Source organism: Rhinolophus hipposideros (genome assembly GCF_964194185.1).
Source record: "Rhinolophus hipposideros genome assembly, chromosome: 3".
Lineage (NCBI taxonomy): Eukaryota > Metazoa > Chordata > Mammalia > Chiroptera > Rhinolophidae > Rhinolophus > Rhinolophus hipposideros.
In genome coordinates this window covers 1,180,023-1,193,520 of record NC_138049.1, presented here as the reverse complement: position 1 = coordinate 1,193,520, position 13,498 = coordinate 1,180,023, and the positions used below count along the sequence as shown (strand labels likewise).

General features: G+C 53.2%; 1 protein-coding gene across 2 annotated transcripts in view; it reads left to right on the top strand.

Moving 5' to 3' along the window:
• Nucleotides 1-13,498, top strand: part of SMOC2 (SPARC related modular calcium binding 2) — a 166,828-nt gene that overhangs the window by 118,806 nt on the left and 34,524 nt on the right. For both annotated transcript variants that reach the window (XM_081041261.1, XM_081041260.1), the window contains exons 8-9: nt 518-704; nt 6,909-6,991. In XM_081041261.1, coding sequence (XP_080897387.1) covers nt 518-704; nt 6,909-6,991 — 270 coding nt within the window. The remainder of the gene's footprint in view (nt 1-517; nt 705-6,908; nt 6,992-13,498) is intronic.

The window sequence follows — 13,498 nt, the reverse complement described above, 5'->3', positions numbered from 1 at the left end:
CACCCTGGGTAGGAACATGGCAGAGGACCTACCGGGTGACATGCACTTGTGTGTTCTTCAGGACACACACAGAAACGATACGCCCTGAAAACCCGAATGGTATTGGGCGACCCTGTACTGTGCCAGCGCATAGAGCGCGGAGTGAAGAGCAGCTGGTCATTGTCATTGTCAGTGACTGATGCTGAGTCACTTGTGTCGTTCTGTGGCACTTAAACCTGTAGTCACTGCCACACACCATACAGCCCTGTGGTCACAGTCTGCCCGAGACGGAGCAGCATGCGCAAAAACGGGTGGGTACAGTGCCTTGTCATCCCCTGTGGTTCAGCGTCATCTCAAATACAGGTAGCGACAAAACTGAAAGAAGTGGAAAATGGTTATTGGTCCAGTACCCACTGCAATAAAAGTGTTTGAAAAATGCTGACAAATGGCCTCCGTCTTCCACCCCCTTCCTCCCATGCTCCCGTGTGACTGACCGGACACAGGCTGCCTGTTCACGCCTGTCTCTTCCTCTCTCTAGTGTCCTCGTGTGACCAGGAGCAGCAGTCGGCCCTGGAGGAGGCCAGGCAGCCCAAGAATGACAATGTGGTGATCCCCGAGTGTGCCCATGGCGGCCTGTACAAGCCCGTCCAGTGCCACCCCTCCACGGGCTACTGCTGGTGTGTCCTGGTGGACACCGGACGCCCCATCCCTGGCACGTCCACCAGGTAATGTCATTCCCAGGGGGCTGCGAGGTGTGGCATTGGGAAGTAGGAAGGGCGGAGGCCTCTGGTTTCCACTGCGCCCCACTTCCTTGTGCAGGGTGCGTGCAGAAACTGTGGCTTTGGCCGTCAGAGATGAGAGGAAGACCATCCAGAAACGTGCCGGCAGTGTTTGCTTTTGGCAGGCTGTCTGGGCCGTGCCGGCACTTACACTGTGTCGAGTGTCAACCGCAGGTCCCTTTGTCCCTGGTGTTGGCAGAGGGAGCCAAGCATTTCACCGCAGCAGGGCCAGACTGCCCCGGATGGATTTCTATGGTATAAACACATGGAAACCCTGAAATTACCACTTATAAAAGAGCATGTGCTGACGGCAAGGACAGCAGGCGGTTCGGGGTCTGGGATACCAAAGACCTCCTTGTGTTCTGTGTGGCTCGGCAGAGCGGCAGCTGGGGCACGCGTGCTGGCGGTCACGGAAACGGTGGGAGCATGAGGGAAGGTGATTGGCACTCTTGGTTAGATGAACTAAGCTCTGATTTTTCAGATTTATATAAAAGTAGTTTACAAACATATCAAAATATCTTTCAAATGTTATCAAGTTAAGCCATCAGCTTCACCTCTGGAGCCGAGCCAGGAGCATTCTAACGCGTCTCAAGTCATTTCCCCCAAGGGGTCAAGTGCGACTATTCGGCCTCAAGAGGAGGAAATGCAGGAATGCAGACCCAGGAGCTGAAGCACAGTGACTGGCTCATAAACGTTTCCTCAGGACAAAGTCACCCAGCCCTAGTCTAGCTCTCAGTAAAACCAGTGTCCTCGGGCAGTGTGCCCTGGAAGCCGGAAGAGCAGGACAGCGGGAAAGCTGGTCCTGGGTGGCCAGCACGTCACCCATCCCAGCCACACATCTACACTCACCACGTGGCGAGCACAGGGGCAGTTGGCCCAGGACAGGCTCAGAGTCTGCGGGGCTGTTACAGTCGCACGCGTGGTGTAGGCTGTGCAGGCAGGAAGAGAACGGGACTCCGTTAGCGGTTTTGGTGTGAGGTTGTTTCTGGTTCCTGTGCACAGGTGTAAAGGGAAGAGTCGGGAAAGTGTTTCTGCATATTAATGACAGGCTTGTTCACTTAAGTGGGGCCTTGGTTCCCCAGCGGAGTTGAACCACAGCCCTGCGAGTCCCCGAGCTGCCCCTCCAGAAGGGGGGAGTATCCCTGGCAGATGTTTTCTTAGCACTGGCCAACCCAAACCCCTAAGCTGTCAAAACCAGAGCCTGACACCAGCTCTGAAAGGATGTGATCAGCATTATAATGTCATCCCTACAGAACCTATAAACGGCTTTACACTCCCATTGGACAGGAAACATCCTCGCACCCGTCCTCACCACTCTGCCCAGACTACCAGGTATCCCACCAGGGAGGAGAGTTCTCGGCATCCCTGTTTTGCCTACAGGAGAGAGTACATCCCTCTCCTTTGAGTTTCAAGAAACAGCATTAACTTAAACCCAGAGGAAGAGACCCCTTAGACCCCTGCTGTATTTGTGTCTCATTCATTCATTCATTTATTCACGCGTGCATAGCGCAAAGACTGACTGTCAGCCATGTCCAGACACTGCCCCAGGGACCGAGGAAAGGGCTGCAAAGAGCAAACACAACCCCGTCTCTCAGGGTTTGCCTTCTACTCAGAGAACGTCAGACAGGCAGCATGCATACACAGGGCTGCATTTCACGGCAGCAAATGGGTTCTCACACTCAGGCCACCTCAGAATTTACCAACTCACACAGCTCTAAGGACAAGGGAAGTTCGGGCTATTTCAGCAGGTCAAGGACATAATTGTAATAAGCGGTCTGTGTTCTCTCCATCTGTTTCTGGCTTGCTCTGGGGTTCCGGCCTGCTGTGCTTTCCAGAAGCCTCCTGTGCAGGATGACAGCCCTACTGTGCCTCTTTTCCACGGCAGGGCAAGTGCTCCCCACCAACCTTTGACCTTCACTGCACTTTCTCTTGCTCTGATTGGGCAGAATGTCGCCCTGTGACATGTCCTTTGCTGGTGGAGGAAGGGCCACGGGGGCCCCCACTCAGCACCCAGGTCTGTGATGGGGCACCCTCTTGGCCCTCGTGACCATACAGAGCATGTTCTCTGGGTGACACAGTTTGCATTATTCAGCATAGAAGCGATATGATCTCTGAATAATTCTGAAGACATTCCGCTGTCTCATGCACACGGTCGTTCGCTTTTGTGCGATAGGCCTTTGGATGCCCTCAGTGTTTCTGCTGCTGCTGTAGGCACTGGGGACAGGACAGAACACACAGAAGTCTGCGCCTCCACAGAGGTTGTGCTCGGTGGGAGGAAACAGACGACAAGCAGAACACAAGGGGACAAACCACAGAAGCAAGTGGGCTGAGGACGCCCGTCCTTAGACGCTCTGCAGGAAGACGAGCAACGGGCGCGGAGCATTGGGGGGCTGCGCCTGCAGCAGAACGGCGGGGGGACTCCCTGGGTCAGGTCCTGAAGAAGTTGGGGAGCACACAGACGGTGTCTGCGGGAGGGGCTGCCCAGCACAGAGCTGGAACCTAGTCAGCTTTGAGCAGTCAGGAAGCTTTTGGTTTCCAGTGGTGACAAGCCTCCCTGATAGGATTAAACAATGAGGTGACAGGTTAGCTCACGTCAGACGTCCAGAGGTGGAAGAAGCTGCGCTTTGGCTGAAACTGACTTGGTGATGTCGCTGAAGACACACTCTCCCCAGTCTTCCCTCTGGCGTCCTCCCTGTGTCGTCTTCACCCTCGGACGGCTGCCCTCAGGATCACAAGGTGGCTGCCGAGATCCGGGCATCTCACCCATACATCACAGTGCTCGGAGGACACATGGCCCGTCCCTCTCTTTCTCAGGAGCCAAAAATCCCTCCTACAAGTCCCTTTAGCAGATTTAATTCATGGATTGTCAGCCAGAAGTGGATTCCAGGACCACGGCTAAATCCCTCCCTGGCATGGAAAGTGGCTTTGGCTTACACTGATCTTCAGGGAGGCGTGGGTGTTGGGAAAACTGTCAGATCGACACGAAGGCTCTGACGCGCTGGGCTGGCTTTCCCAGCTTCACTTTCCAGGTTCTCCTCTGACTGGGCTGCAGGAAAATCCTCTGCATTGCTGGTGCATAAATGCCATTTTCTTATGATTTTCTGAAATGAGCAGTTCCAGGGAGAGACTTTGTACTTTTGATTTGTATTTGGGTAGACACTTAAAGGTTTCTACCCAAGGTTCCTTGCTCATCCTCTCTTTTCTATTTTCTGACGGGGAAGACGAATTTGAAAATTGAAAAACAGTCCAAAGCCTCAGACATCAAATGCATGGTCATGATAAGCTAGCTCTCTGTTCCGCATATCTCCGAGCAAGACGATTAGAAAGCCCAAGTATCATTATAGACGTGTGCCCACGACGGTACACCCACACGGTTCTGCCCGAGCGAGGCAGAGCAGCTCCCTCCAACACAGAGTTCCCAGTTGGGATGGTCATCCAGGGAGAAATATGGGGTGGATGGGCCACTGGGGCACCTCCTGCGGGTCCTGCCTTTTGTGTCACATTTGACATCTGGCCTTGGTTGGCAGAGCCCCTGCGGGCCGGAGCCAGATGCCTGTGCGAGCCCACACCATGTGTGGGGACGGGCAGGCTTCCGGCTGGTCACCCAGCGTGGTGGGGCTCTGGGACCAGTGTGGCTCAGGCCGGTGGCCAGCTTCTACATGAGCGCCCAGAGCGGAGAGCTTTCTGCTGTCCTGCTGGCTGTGACAGGCGGTCCATTGGCCACCAGACTGCGACTGTTCTTACCTGAGCCACAGCCCTGCACCTGACTGTACAGCCCGCCCCACCAGGTGGCTGCCCGTGGCCACGGGATCGTGCCACCACCTTTCTCCTGGCAGAGAGCTTGCTGTCTGATGGGCAGCCAGTCAGAGGTGCTCATTTTTTTCTTATACAAAGAAAAGTTAAAATAAACACTATTGAAAAGCATGGCAGTGGATATCAACACTGGATCTGAATTTTTTATGTGAGACTCAAAGGTACTGTCTCTGTTTCCTGACACTGCCACGTCTGCAGGTTCTGGGCTTGTCACAGAATTCTTCAGAAGGAGCCAAATACCATCATTTAAACATACATATTTTTATCAGCATCAGTGCTAAGATTCCAGCCTAAATTTGGAACAAAACCAGAATGACCATCCCATGTGGCCTGCGTCCAGGCTGCTTCAAAGTTAAAAGACTCAGAACGGGGGGTTTATGGGAGCTGTGCCCTCTCCTCACCCACGTGAAGGACACGGACATGAGCATGGACTCCCGAGCGTTTGGAGGCCCCACGCACTTCATGCTAGGAGCTCACCATCTAACACCACGCGGGGCCAGCTCTCTGACATGCCCAGAAGCTAGGTCCCCCGAGAATGGCCGAGGCCCCTGGCTTCCATGGGGAATTCCAGCGCGAGGCTCCCCCCGATGCATTAGGACCTGGGACGGTTGTTTGTGGTTTTACAGCACACCTTTTGGGCTCTGGCTGTGCAGGTCAGCTCCCAACTATCCCAACCCCATAGACACTGACCTGCAGCCCCAAACCGGGATTTTTCAGCCGTGAGACTGCCCAAGTCCTCCAGATGTAGCATGCATGAGTGCAGATATGATCTGGCTGTCCCTCAGCTAGCTGGCTTCCTGTCCTGTCTCTGCTGCCGATTCTGTGGCCCTTGCGGCCCTGTCGCAGCCCCCAGGAGAGGAGAGGCCCTGGGTGGGTAACAGGCCCTCCGCCCCGTGTTCACCTCTCTGCCATCTGTACTGAACCGCACTGCGTTGCAAAAGAACATGAGTCAATGGCTTTTGGTTAAAACGTGGTCACTTAACTGTTTGCTGGAGTGTGTCAGGGACACTTTCATTTCAAAAAGACGTGTTAAGTTGGTGCGAGTGTTAGGTTTTCTGGTATCGCAGAGGGCACGCAGGTGTGAGGGGCCAGCGGGAGCCCGAGGTTACCCTCTCTGTGTCCTGGCCAGACCCTCCCGCTCGTGCTGGCCCCACTCTCTGACACCAGTGGAAGGACATTAATAGTGCCCCTTTGGAGACAAATGCCATTTCTTTTGTTTTCCAAGGTGGGAGACAAGAAACAATGAACAATGAGGATCTGACATGCCCCCTATGAAGCATATGTGATGTCTCATCTCTTTCTTAAAGAGGGAAGCATGACAATAGGGCAGAGAGAGGACGGAGAAGCGGCGGACTGTGTTCACTTCCTGAAAATCCGTCGGCCTCTGGGTCCAGAACATTCTGCCTGCACCCCCTCCCCCCACACAACAGTTCAGATTTGTCATTCACATTTCAAGAGTTTTCCCGACCTCTCTGACCCTGTCCCGTCCTCCAGGAGGCAGGCTCTCCAGTCCTGCGTTCAGTTGTCCCCATCACACTGAGCCGTTCGCTACCTGGTAAGGCTCTCCCATCCCCTCACCTGGTGCCCCGGGAACATAAGCATCTGCGGGTGCTGTGCGCAGAGCGCCCCAGCTGAGCTGCAGGTTTTCCTCCCGCCAGCGAGAGGTGCCTGCTTCCCAGCAGTTCTGCCACTGCTGAAGAACGTGCCGTCACCAGCTGCCACCTGCCTGCTGGGATGTCAGGCTCCACCTGCAGAGCTTTCTGTGGTTTCCTATTGAATCTGTGTGGGGCCAGAAGGTAGTGTTTCCTTTCGCTGGTTTTTGTTTGTTTGTTTGTTTGTTTGTTTTACACTGAGGCACACTTGTAGCTTCAGGCACTGGATTGAGAATTAGTCTGAGTAATGTGCAGATCCAAAATCCCGAGGTTCTTTCAGAGACTCTGTGTTCTCTCCTGGGAGGAGTAACTGGGTGGCCAGACCCACTGCCCTCACGGCACGCGGGGCAGGTGGTTTCCCGCCCTTCCTCCCCGACCCCCTCTCGTGACTGTGTCAGATCGGGTGACAGACGAGGCGTCCTGTCCCGCAGTCACTGCAGAGACTGGTGGCCTCACGCCTGGATGGAGACAGCGCCTGATGCAATTGCGTCTTCCTACTGACGGGAAGAAGCAGCTTACTGCAGTACGAGGTCACAAAGGTGCAAAGGGCCATAGTCACGGCTGCTGTGATGTGAGGACGAGGCCATGTGCGGGCCCCTACCGCTGGACGGCAGTGCGAGAAACGCAGGAAAACACCATTTCTAAGTCTTGACCCCGCTCTTCTCTTTCCTTCCTCTCCTGGTAGGTATGAGCAGCCGAAATGCGACAACACAGCCAGGGCACACCCCACCAAAGCGAGGGACCTGTACAAGGGCCGCCAGCTCCAAGGTGAGTCGGGCGAGGGGTGTGGGAAGGCTTTCGGCACCGCGGGGGGCTTTCTTGCAGACTCGGGGTAACAAAGAATTTCTGCAGTTCTGTTGCCCACTGGTGGGGCGGGCAGGGGCCTCAAGCACACAACCAGACGAGGCTCCTGGCCGCTCCCCAGGGGCCTGAGTCCAGCAGCCCCCAGGCCGCGCCCGCTGATGCATCACAGGCTGGTTTCACCTGTGGCCCAGCCAGTTGGAAGGGCCATGTCTGACCTACCATTTCAGAGAAGGCGGCGATGTCCTCTAGTCAGAATATCCTACGGCTTAGCTTCTGCACCAAAGGGTCCTTGATTTGTTTCCCTGAAAAGAAAGCAGGAATTCAGCTGTCATTTTCTGACATTACTTTTGAAGTGACAGGCATGTTCAAGAAGCTGAGGTTTAGGTTTCAATAAAACATGCGTTCAGTCTTGTATCAAGCGAGTTTAATTGCAAAGATCTATTTGAAATTAAACAGAGGCAGCGAGTTTAACCTCATAATTATTACAAATCCATTCACGAAAGGATGTTTATGGATGTTCTCGTTCTCAAAAAGCCCGTAAGTGTTTGTGATACACCCAGCATGATTATTTCATTGGTGAAGCCCCTCAGAGACCCAGCAGCCTTCCAGGAATCCATGTGACATGAAGAGTCGCTGTGTAACGTGGGCACAGGGCACAGGGCACAGGGCACAGCCAGCACGCGGGCCAGTGGCGCTCTGTGAGATCAGGGAGCTTGAAGGCAGGACTCTGGCGTCGCGCGGAGAACTTGGTGGCATCAGCAAGATGCTTCAAAGCTTGTTGCTGGTTTGTTGCATTTGGATCTCCTTTTTTCCTTGAATATCTCCAGATTGTGTACGTTCAGCCAAAGCCTCGGAGCCCATGGGAGTCAATTCTGCAATGTCCTGAGTGCACGTTTGATCTGGGTTTTGTACAAAGTCTGGATAAATTCCTGTTTAGAAAACTGTTGTAGTTCTGTATGATTTGAACTATTATTGACAAAGACGGTTTTAAATTCTGAAATGTAAGATGGTTTTCTGCTTATAAGCAAGGGCAGAGACGATCAGAATATCCGTGGGCACGTGGTGTGATGGGACGATGTCCCATCAGCCTAGAGATGGTCGGGAAATGCAGCGCCGCCCGTCTCCTTTGTGGAGGTGCCCTGGGTGGGGGCTCTTTTTATCGTGGAATCCGGTACATTGAGCATGAGACTGGGATTGTTGATTCAGTGACTGGCGTGGTCATTTATCTTGTGAGACCACGGACCATAGGCATTGAGAAACATGAAATGATGTCCTTGATGGCTTGTTTGGGTGTCAGATGTGCCCTCAGAGAACATCCCACCATCTCAGGTCTTGGCGTGATTCAGGGCAGTGTTGTGAGGAAGGCATGCCACTCCCCAAAGTCCAGAGGACAGCTCGGCCGTCACCACCAACCCCTGCTTCCTCCTGCCGTGTCCTCAGGCACCAGGCCACTCATGCAAACTGCGAAGGAGCAGCCAGTTGTGCCGCGTGGTGTGTGTGTGCAGCTCGGGGCCACTTTGTCACTGGGAGTTAGGGAGATAATTATCCTTGTTAGGGAAAAACAAGTAGGTCCTAAAATGACTCCAGGATGGGGGCTGTCCTGGGTGGAGAGGAGACACCTGTTCCTGAAATAAAACAGCACACCTGGGCCGACACATTTCCTGCTGGAAAGGTGCTGCTTTCGTTTGAAGTAGCTTTTCTCCATTTCAGCCAACCAGGGCCTTTCATGTTCCATGTCAAGTGGGTAATTTCACACACAACTCACTTTTTAGGGGGGGCACTGCCTGCAGATATTTATTGGCCTCCTGTTTAGGGCAGGTCACAGCTTTCCAGCTTACACCAGTGACAGTAAATGACCATGTCATCTTTGGAGGCCGGCACGTTACCACACGGAGAGGAGGTCAGACCCAGCCGGACAGGCCCCTTACTGAGCACTGGGTCATTATTTTGGCTCCTGGAGCTTCTTTTCTTCTGTAAGTTTCCTTGCAGGACTGTCAAGTATCTCGAGAGAAACCAAAAACCAGTGTGGTGGAAATTTTAAACAACAACATGAAACCACAGCTTCCTCCCTCTACAGATTATTGCCCTGGCAGCTCGTAATAGGGGCATTTTGAAGGAATGTATCTGCAGGGTGTCCCCTCAGATGCCCCATCCCTGCTTCGTCTTGTCCTTGCTGAAGAAGGACTAGGGTGAGGGTGCCTTTCCACTCCAGCCCTGCTCACACCCCCCTCCTGCACCCCCAGGACTGGGCTTCCTGGGGACGCTGCTGGCCGTTGGCTACACGCCCACCTCTTACGCTCCTCCTGACAGGTAGAAATGAGGCTTCCAGGGCCCCCATAGGTAGAACAAATGGGCACCCAGGACACACTCCATGCATGGGAAAGAAGTTGTAATTAAGGACACGGGGCCGTGTTTCCTGCCTTACTGTGCGCCATCTGATGATTCTGGATAGACTGGTGATAGTTGGTGGACACTGAGTAACCCGGGGTCAGGCTGATTTTAGGGGCACATAGCATGAGCTGAGTAAGCAGTCTTTGTCATGTGGGGGGAGGGTAACCTGGCTCACGGATACAGTTCCTCGTTCCTGTCAGACCTCGGAGTTCTTCTTGCCAAGTGACAAGAAGTGACCATGAATATCCTCCCTCTTTCTTGATGGTGCTGCGGGTGGCATTGTCACCCACAGACTTAGAGACCAGCCAGAAGACCTGCTCCTGTGTCAGAGGAGATGTAGGGGTGGGGTTGGCAGGAGCTCTTGCTGGGCGCACACGGGGCCACCACTGGGCCACCACCGCCTTGGACCCACTTCACCCACCAGGCAGAGAGTCAGCTCAGAGTGACACTGGCATGGAAGACTGCAAGGCAGACTTTCTTACAGGTGAGGGCTAACAGAGTTACCTCTGTGCTTTCCTCTCACTGGTGCTGATCACACGATTTGTGTTTTTTGTTCTTACGTACAAGTTTTGGCTGATTCTTATCCTCAGGCGCAATTTTACCTGGATTAACAGGCTGTCTTCCATGCTCTGCTGGAACAGATGCTCATGGGGGTTACTTGTTTCCATGATTAGTTATTAATTAGGGTGCCATGCAGTCAAATAATATTTGTAGACATTTTGTATAAAGGAACGGAGAGTAGGCCGCTAGGGGTGCCGAGTGCCGAGAGCCACGGCGCCCACCAGGAGAAGGCTTTGTCCCCACCCCATCCTTTCACTCTCCGTCATCTTGGGGAAAGCTGCTGTCTTCCCACGGGGCTCCTGGCACTAAACCAACGTGGGGACAGTGAGCCAGTGAGAGAAGCAGCTTCGGTTTTCCGGTAAACCCGGGAATGGCCTCCTTTCTTACTGCCCGTCCCCTAAACCAGAACTGTCATCTCTTTCCCACCTCCTCAGTAGTGCAGAGCAGCACTCATTTTGGTCAGAGTCCTCTCCGCAGTGTCCCTGGCAGCCATCACCCCTGTCCCTGGACGTCCTCATGAGAGCGCGTCAAGCCACAGCATGGCCTTTTCCAGGCCACCGTGTGAGAATCCCTGTGCTCAGGCCCCAGTGACTGCTGGTGGAGCAAATCCTGATTCATTCAGAAATCCTAAGAGCGTGCCCTGAATTTTTCTAGTAATATTTCAGCACTATTCTAAAGTTTTTCAGAGCTATTGATTTTCTTTTTTAAACTTTTACTTATTTAACTGTGTTTTTCCAGGACCCATCAGCTCCAAGTCAAGTAGTTGTTTCAGTCTAGTTGTGGAGGGCGCAGCTCACAGTGACCCGTGTGGGGATCGAACTGGCCACCTTGTTGTTAAGAGCACCGCGCTCTGACCAGCTGAGCTGACCGGCCGCCCTAATGATGATTTTCTGAGGCAGCATAAAGTAATCCTTCCTTTGCCCTCAGCATAGCTTACGCTGTTTTCCAAAAGGTAGCTTGCACCTGAGCCCCACATACGTGCTGAGTATCACAGAGCACTTACGGCCGCTCCTCTCACGTGGCCCCAGCCTCCGTGCTCTTTCACAGACAATCTGAGATGTTGGCGTCTCACCCGGTAGTGTCACCTGGGTCAAATCCAATTCTGGCTCATAGGCAAGGATCTGTTAACTTGTAGCTGAGCCAGGAGGAGGTCTGAGGTTCAGGCAGCTGCCCCGTCCCCTGTGCATGTGGCGAGCTGGGGCTGGCATGCTCGGTGCCCCTGTGGGCGTTCAGCCCCTGGGAGAGGCTCCCTGGCCCCTGCCTCCCGTAAGGTCCGGCCGGGACAGTGCACCTGTGACAAAAGTTGCGCCATGTGTCAGAGAGGATGTTTGCCTCCGTGTCATTGCTGACGTTCACACAACGGAAGGACATTGCCAGTTACCTCAGGGTCACGGTCTGGGTTGGGGTGTCCGGCTGTGGAGGTGACCATTCTGAACACCTGTGCTTGGGGAGAGTGCGGACCTACAGCAGCTTATGTTTTGACCAGTGAGTTGGTGACTGAATATGAAATTAAATGTGTAGACAGTAAGATTACTAAACGTTAGAAGAAAATCGCGTTTTGTAGGAAGCGTGATGAAGAAGTGACCATCAAGTCCAATTTCACTGAGAGAACAATGCTGGGAACAAAACCCACACAGGCAGTTTCCATCCTGCCGTCCTCAGAGCCCCCGCGTTCCGGGGGGAGCTCAGGCCTCTGAGGCGGATGCTCTGTGGTCCCCAGGGGACATCCTGACACGCTGGTTCCATGTCACAGACGAGTTCCAGGGAACCACTCCCAGGAACTGGAAAAAGCCTGAACAGACACAAAGGAACGTGTCTTAAATGAATCTTCTATTTAGTACTTACTGTTTCTTAAAAAATAAAAAAAGGTGACAGAATGCTAAGATGTTACACAAAGGTACACAAAAGACTAGAACTAAAAGTAATGATTGTACGACACTTGGCAGAAGTCTCAGTGACGTTTTAATTAGAGTATTCATTTCCGCTGATCTTTTTCTTCATGTTTAAGAGAATGAGAAGGAATTGGATAAAGCTTGGGGGAAAATTGTGGAAATTACTCATTCACAATAAAATAAGAACAAGTAATGACAAGTTAAAGTGGCAAAGGTTATTTTTTTCTTTCTTAACATGCAGAGAAAAGAAAAATAAAGGTCAACGGGAAATTTTAAGTTACTTACAAGAAGGTGTTGGGCAGTTGTCCGTCTGTTAACACTTTGACAGGTGAATGAAACAAAAGCGTGTCAAGGACATCTCTTGCCCCATTTCGCTGAATATAAAGGGAAGCTTTCTTATACATTAGGATTCACCTAAAAGGGGAGCTCAGAGATCTGCATTCATGAAAATCTTCAGTACTGGGTGAAAATGAAGCTTTTAAAAAAGAGGCAGGAGAGTAGACATATCATTTCTTTAGTGTCCTTTCGAATGAACGTTGCGACGCTAATGAAAAAGAAGCAGGCTCCCCTGTGCCTGCACCCACCCCCACCCCAGTACAGGGACAGTCCTGTCCCCTGGCAGTACGCTCAGGGTGACCCGCTGAGCTCAGCTTCCTCCAGTCGAGCTCCCAAAGAGACTCGAAGGATTTCTGGTCCACTGTCCACACCGGCAACAGCAACGCCTGGGGAGACACAGCTGCCATGGCCCCACTACCAGATGACGTCCCAGCCACATGCCACTGCAGAGACCCATGGGGACCCCACAGCTTCCCTGTCTCCCCAGCAGCCGCACCTCACCTAATGGACTAGTTGCTCCAGGGGGGAGCTACGTGCATCTCCATCTGTGTGTGACCCAGTGGGGCTGTTTCTCTGTCTCACAAGGCCCAGTGTCCACCTGGACAGCCCTCTGGGGTGCATAGGTGAGAGGGGCGCAGCAGAGATGAAGAACCCTGAGCCGTGTGTGCATAGGGCATGCACCCACGCAATCCTCACCTGAGACGATGGACAGGCCCCACTCCTGGTGTGGGTGTTAACGGAAGTGCATCTTGGCAGCAGGCCCATGGGCGCGGCGGGGAGGTGCCCTGGGCCCTGCACTCAGGGCAGCACCTGCCTTGGCGGTCTGCTTTCTCCCTCACCAGCTGCTCGTCATTTTTGAGTTGGCGGCCCAGGTTTTCGATTTTGCGCGGAGCCCCACAAGTCAGCTGCTGGTAGTTGGCAGTACCACACTTGTGGCAATTTGTCTGGCTTGGGATCCTGAAGACCGACCCCTAGAGGGCAAGCAGGGTGGGGGTGGTGTCGGTGGATGCGGGACCAGGAATGGAGAGGCCTCACCAAGAGGGTGAGAAACGGTGTGGAAACCACAGGAGCGTTTAGGGGCGTCAGCTGGACAGTCTCCCGGGCTTAAGAAATGCTGACTTCCACTCTGGTAAATAGGGCCCTTTCCCAGCGGTCCCTCAGGAGTCCTATGGGAGGAGGTGGCAGTGGGAGGAAAATGAGCAGTAGCTACAACGAAATGGACACCGGAAACTAGGATGAGTGAGGTAAAATTACATTGAAAAACGGTTAAAATAAGACAGCGTTTTAAAAG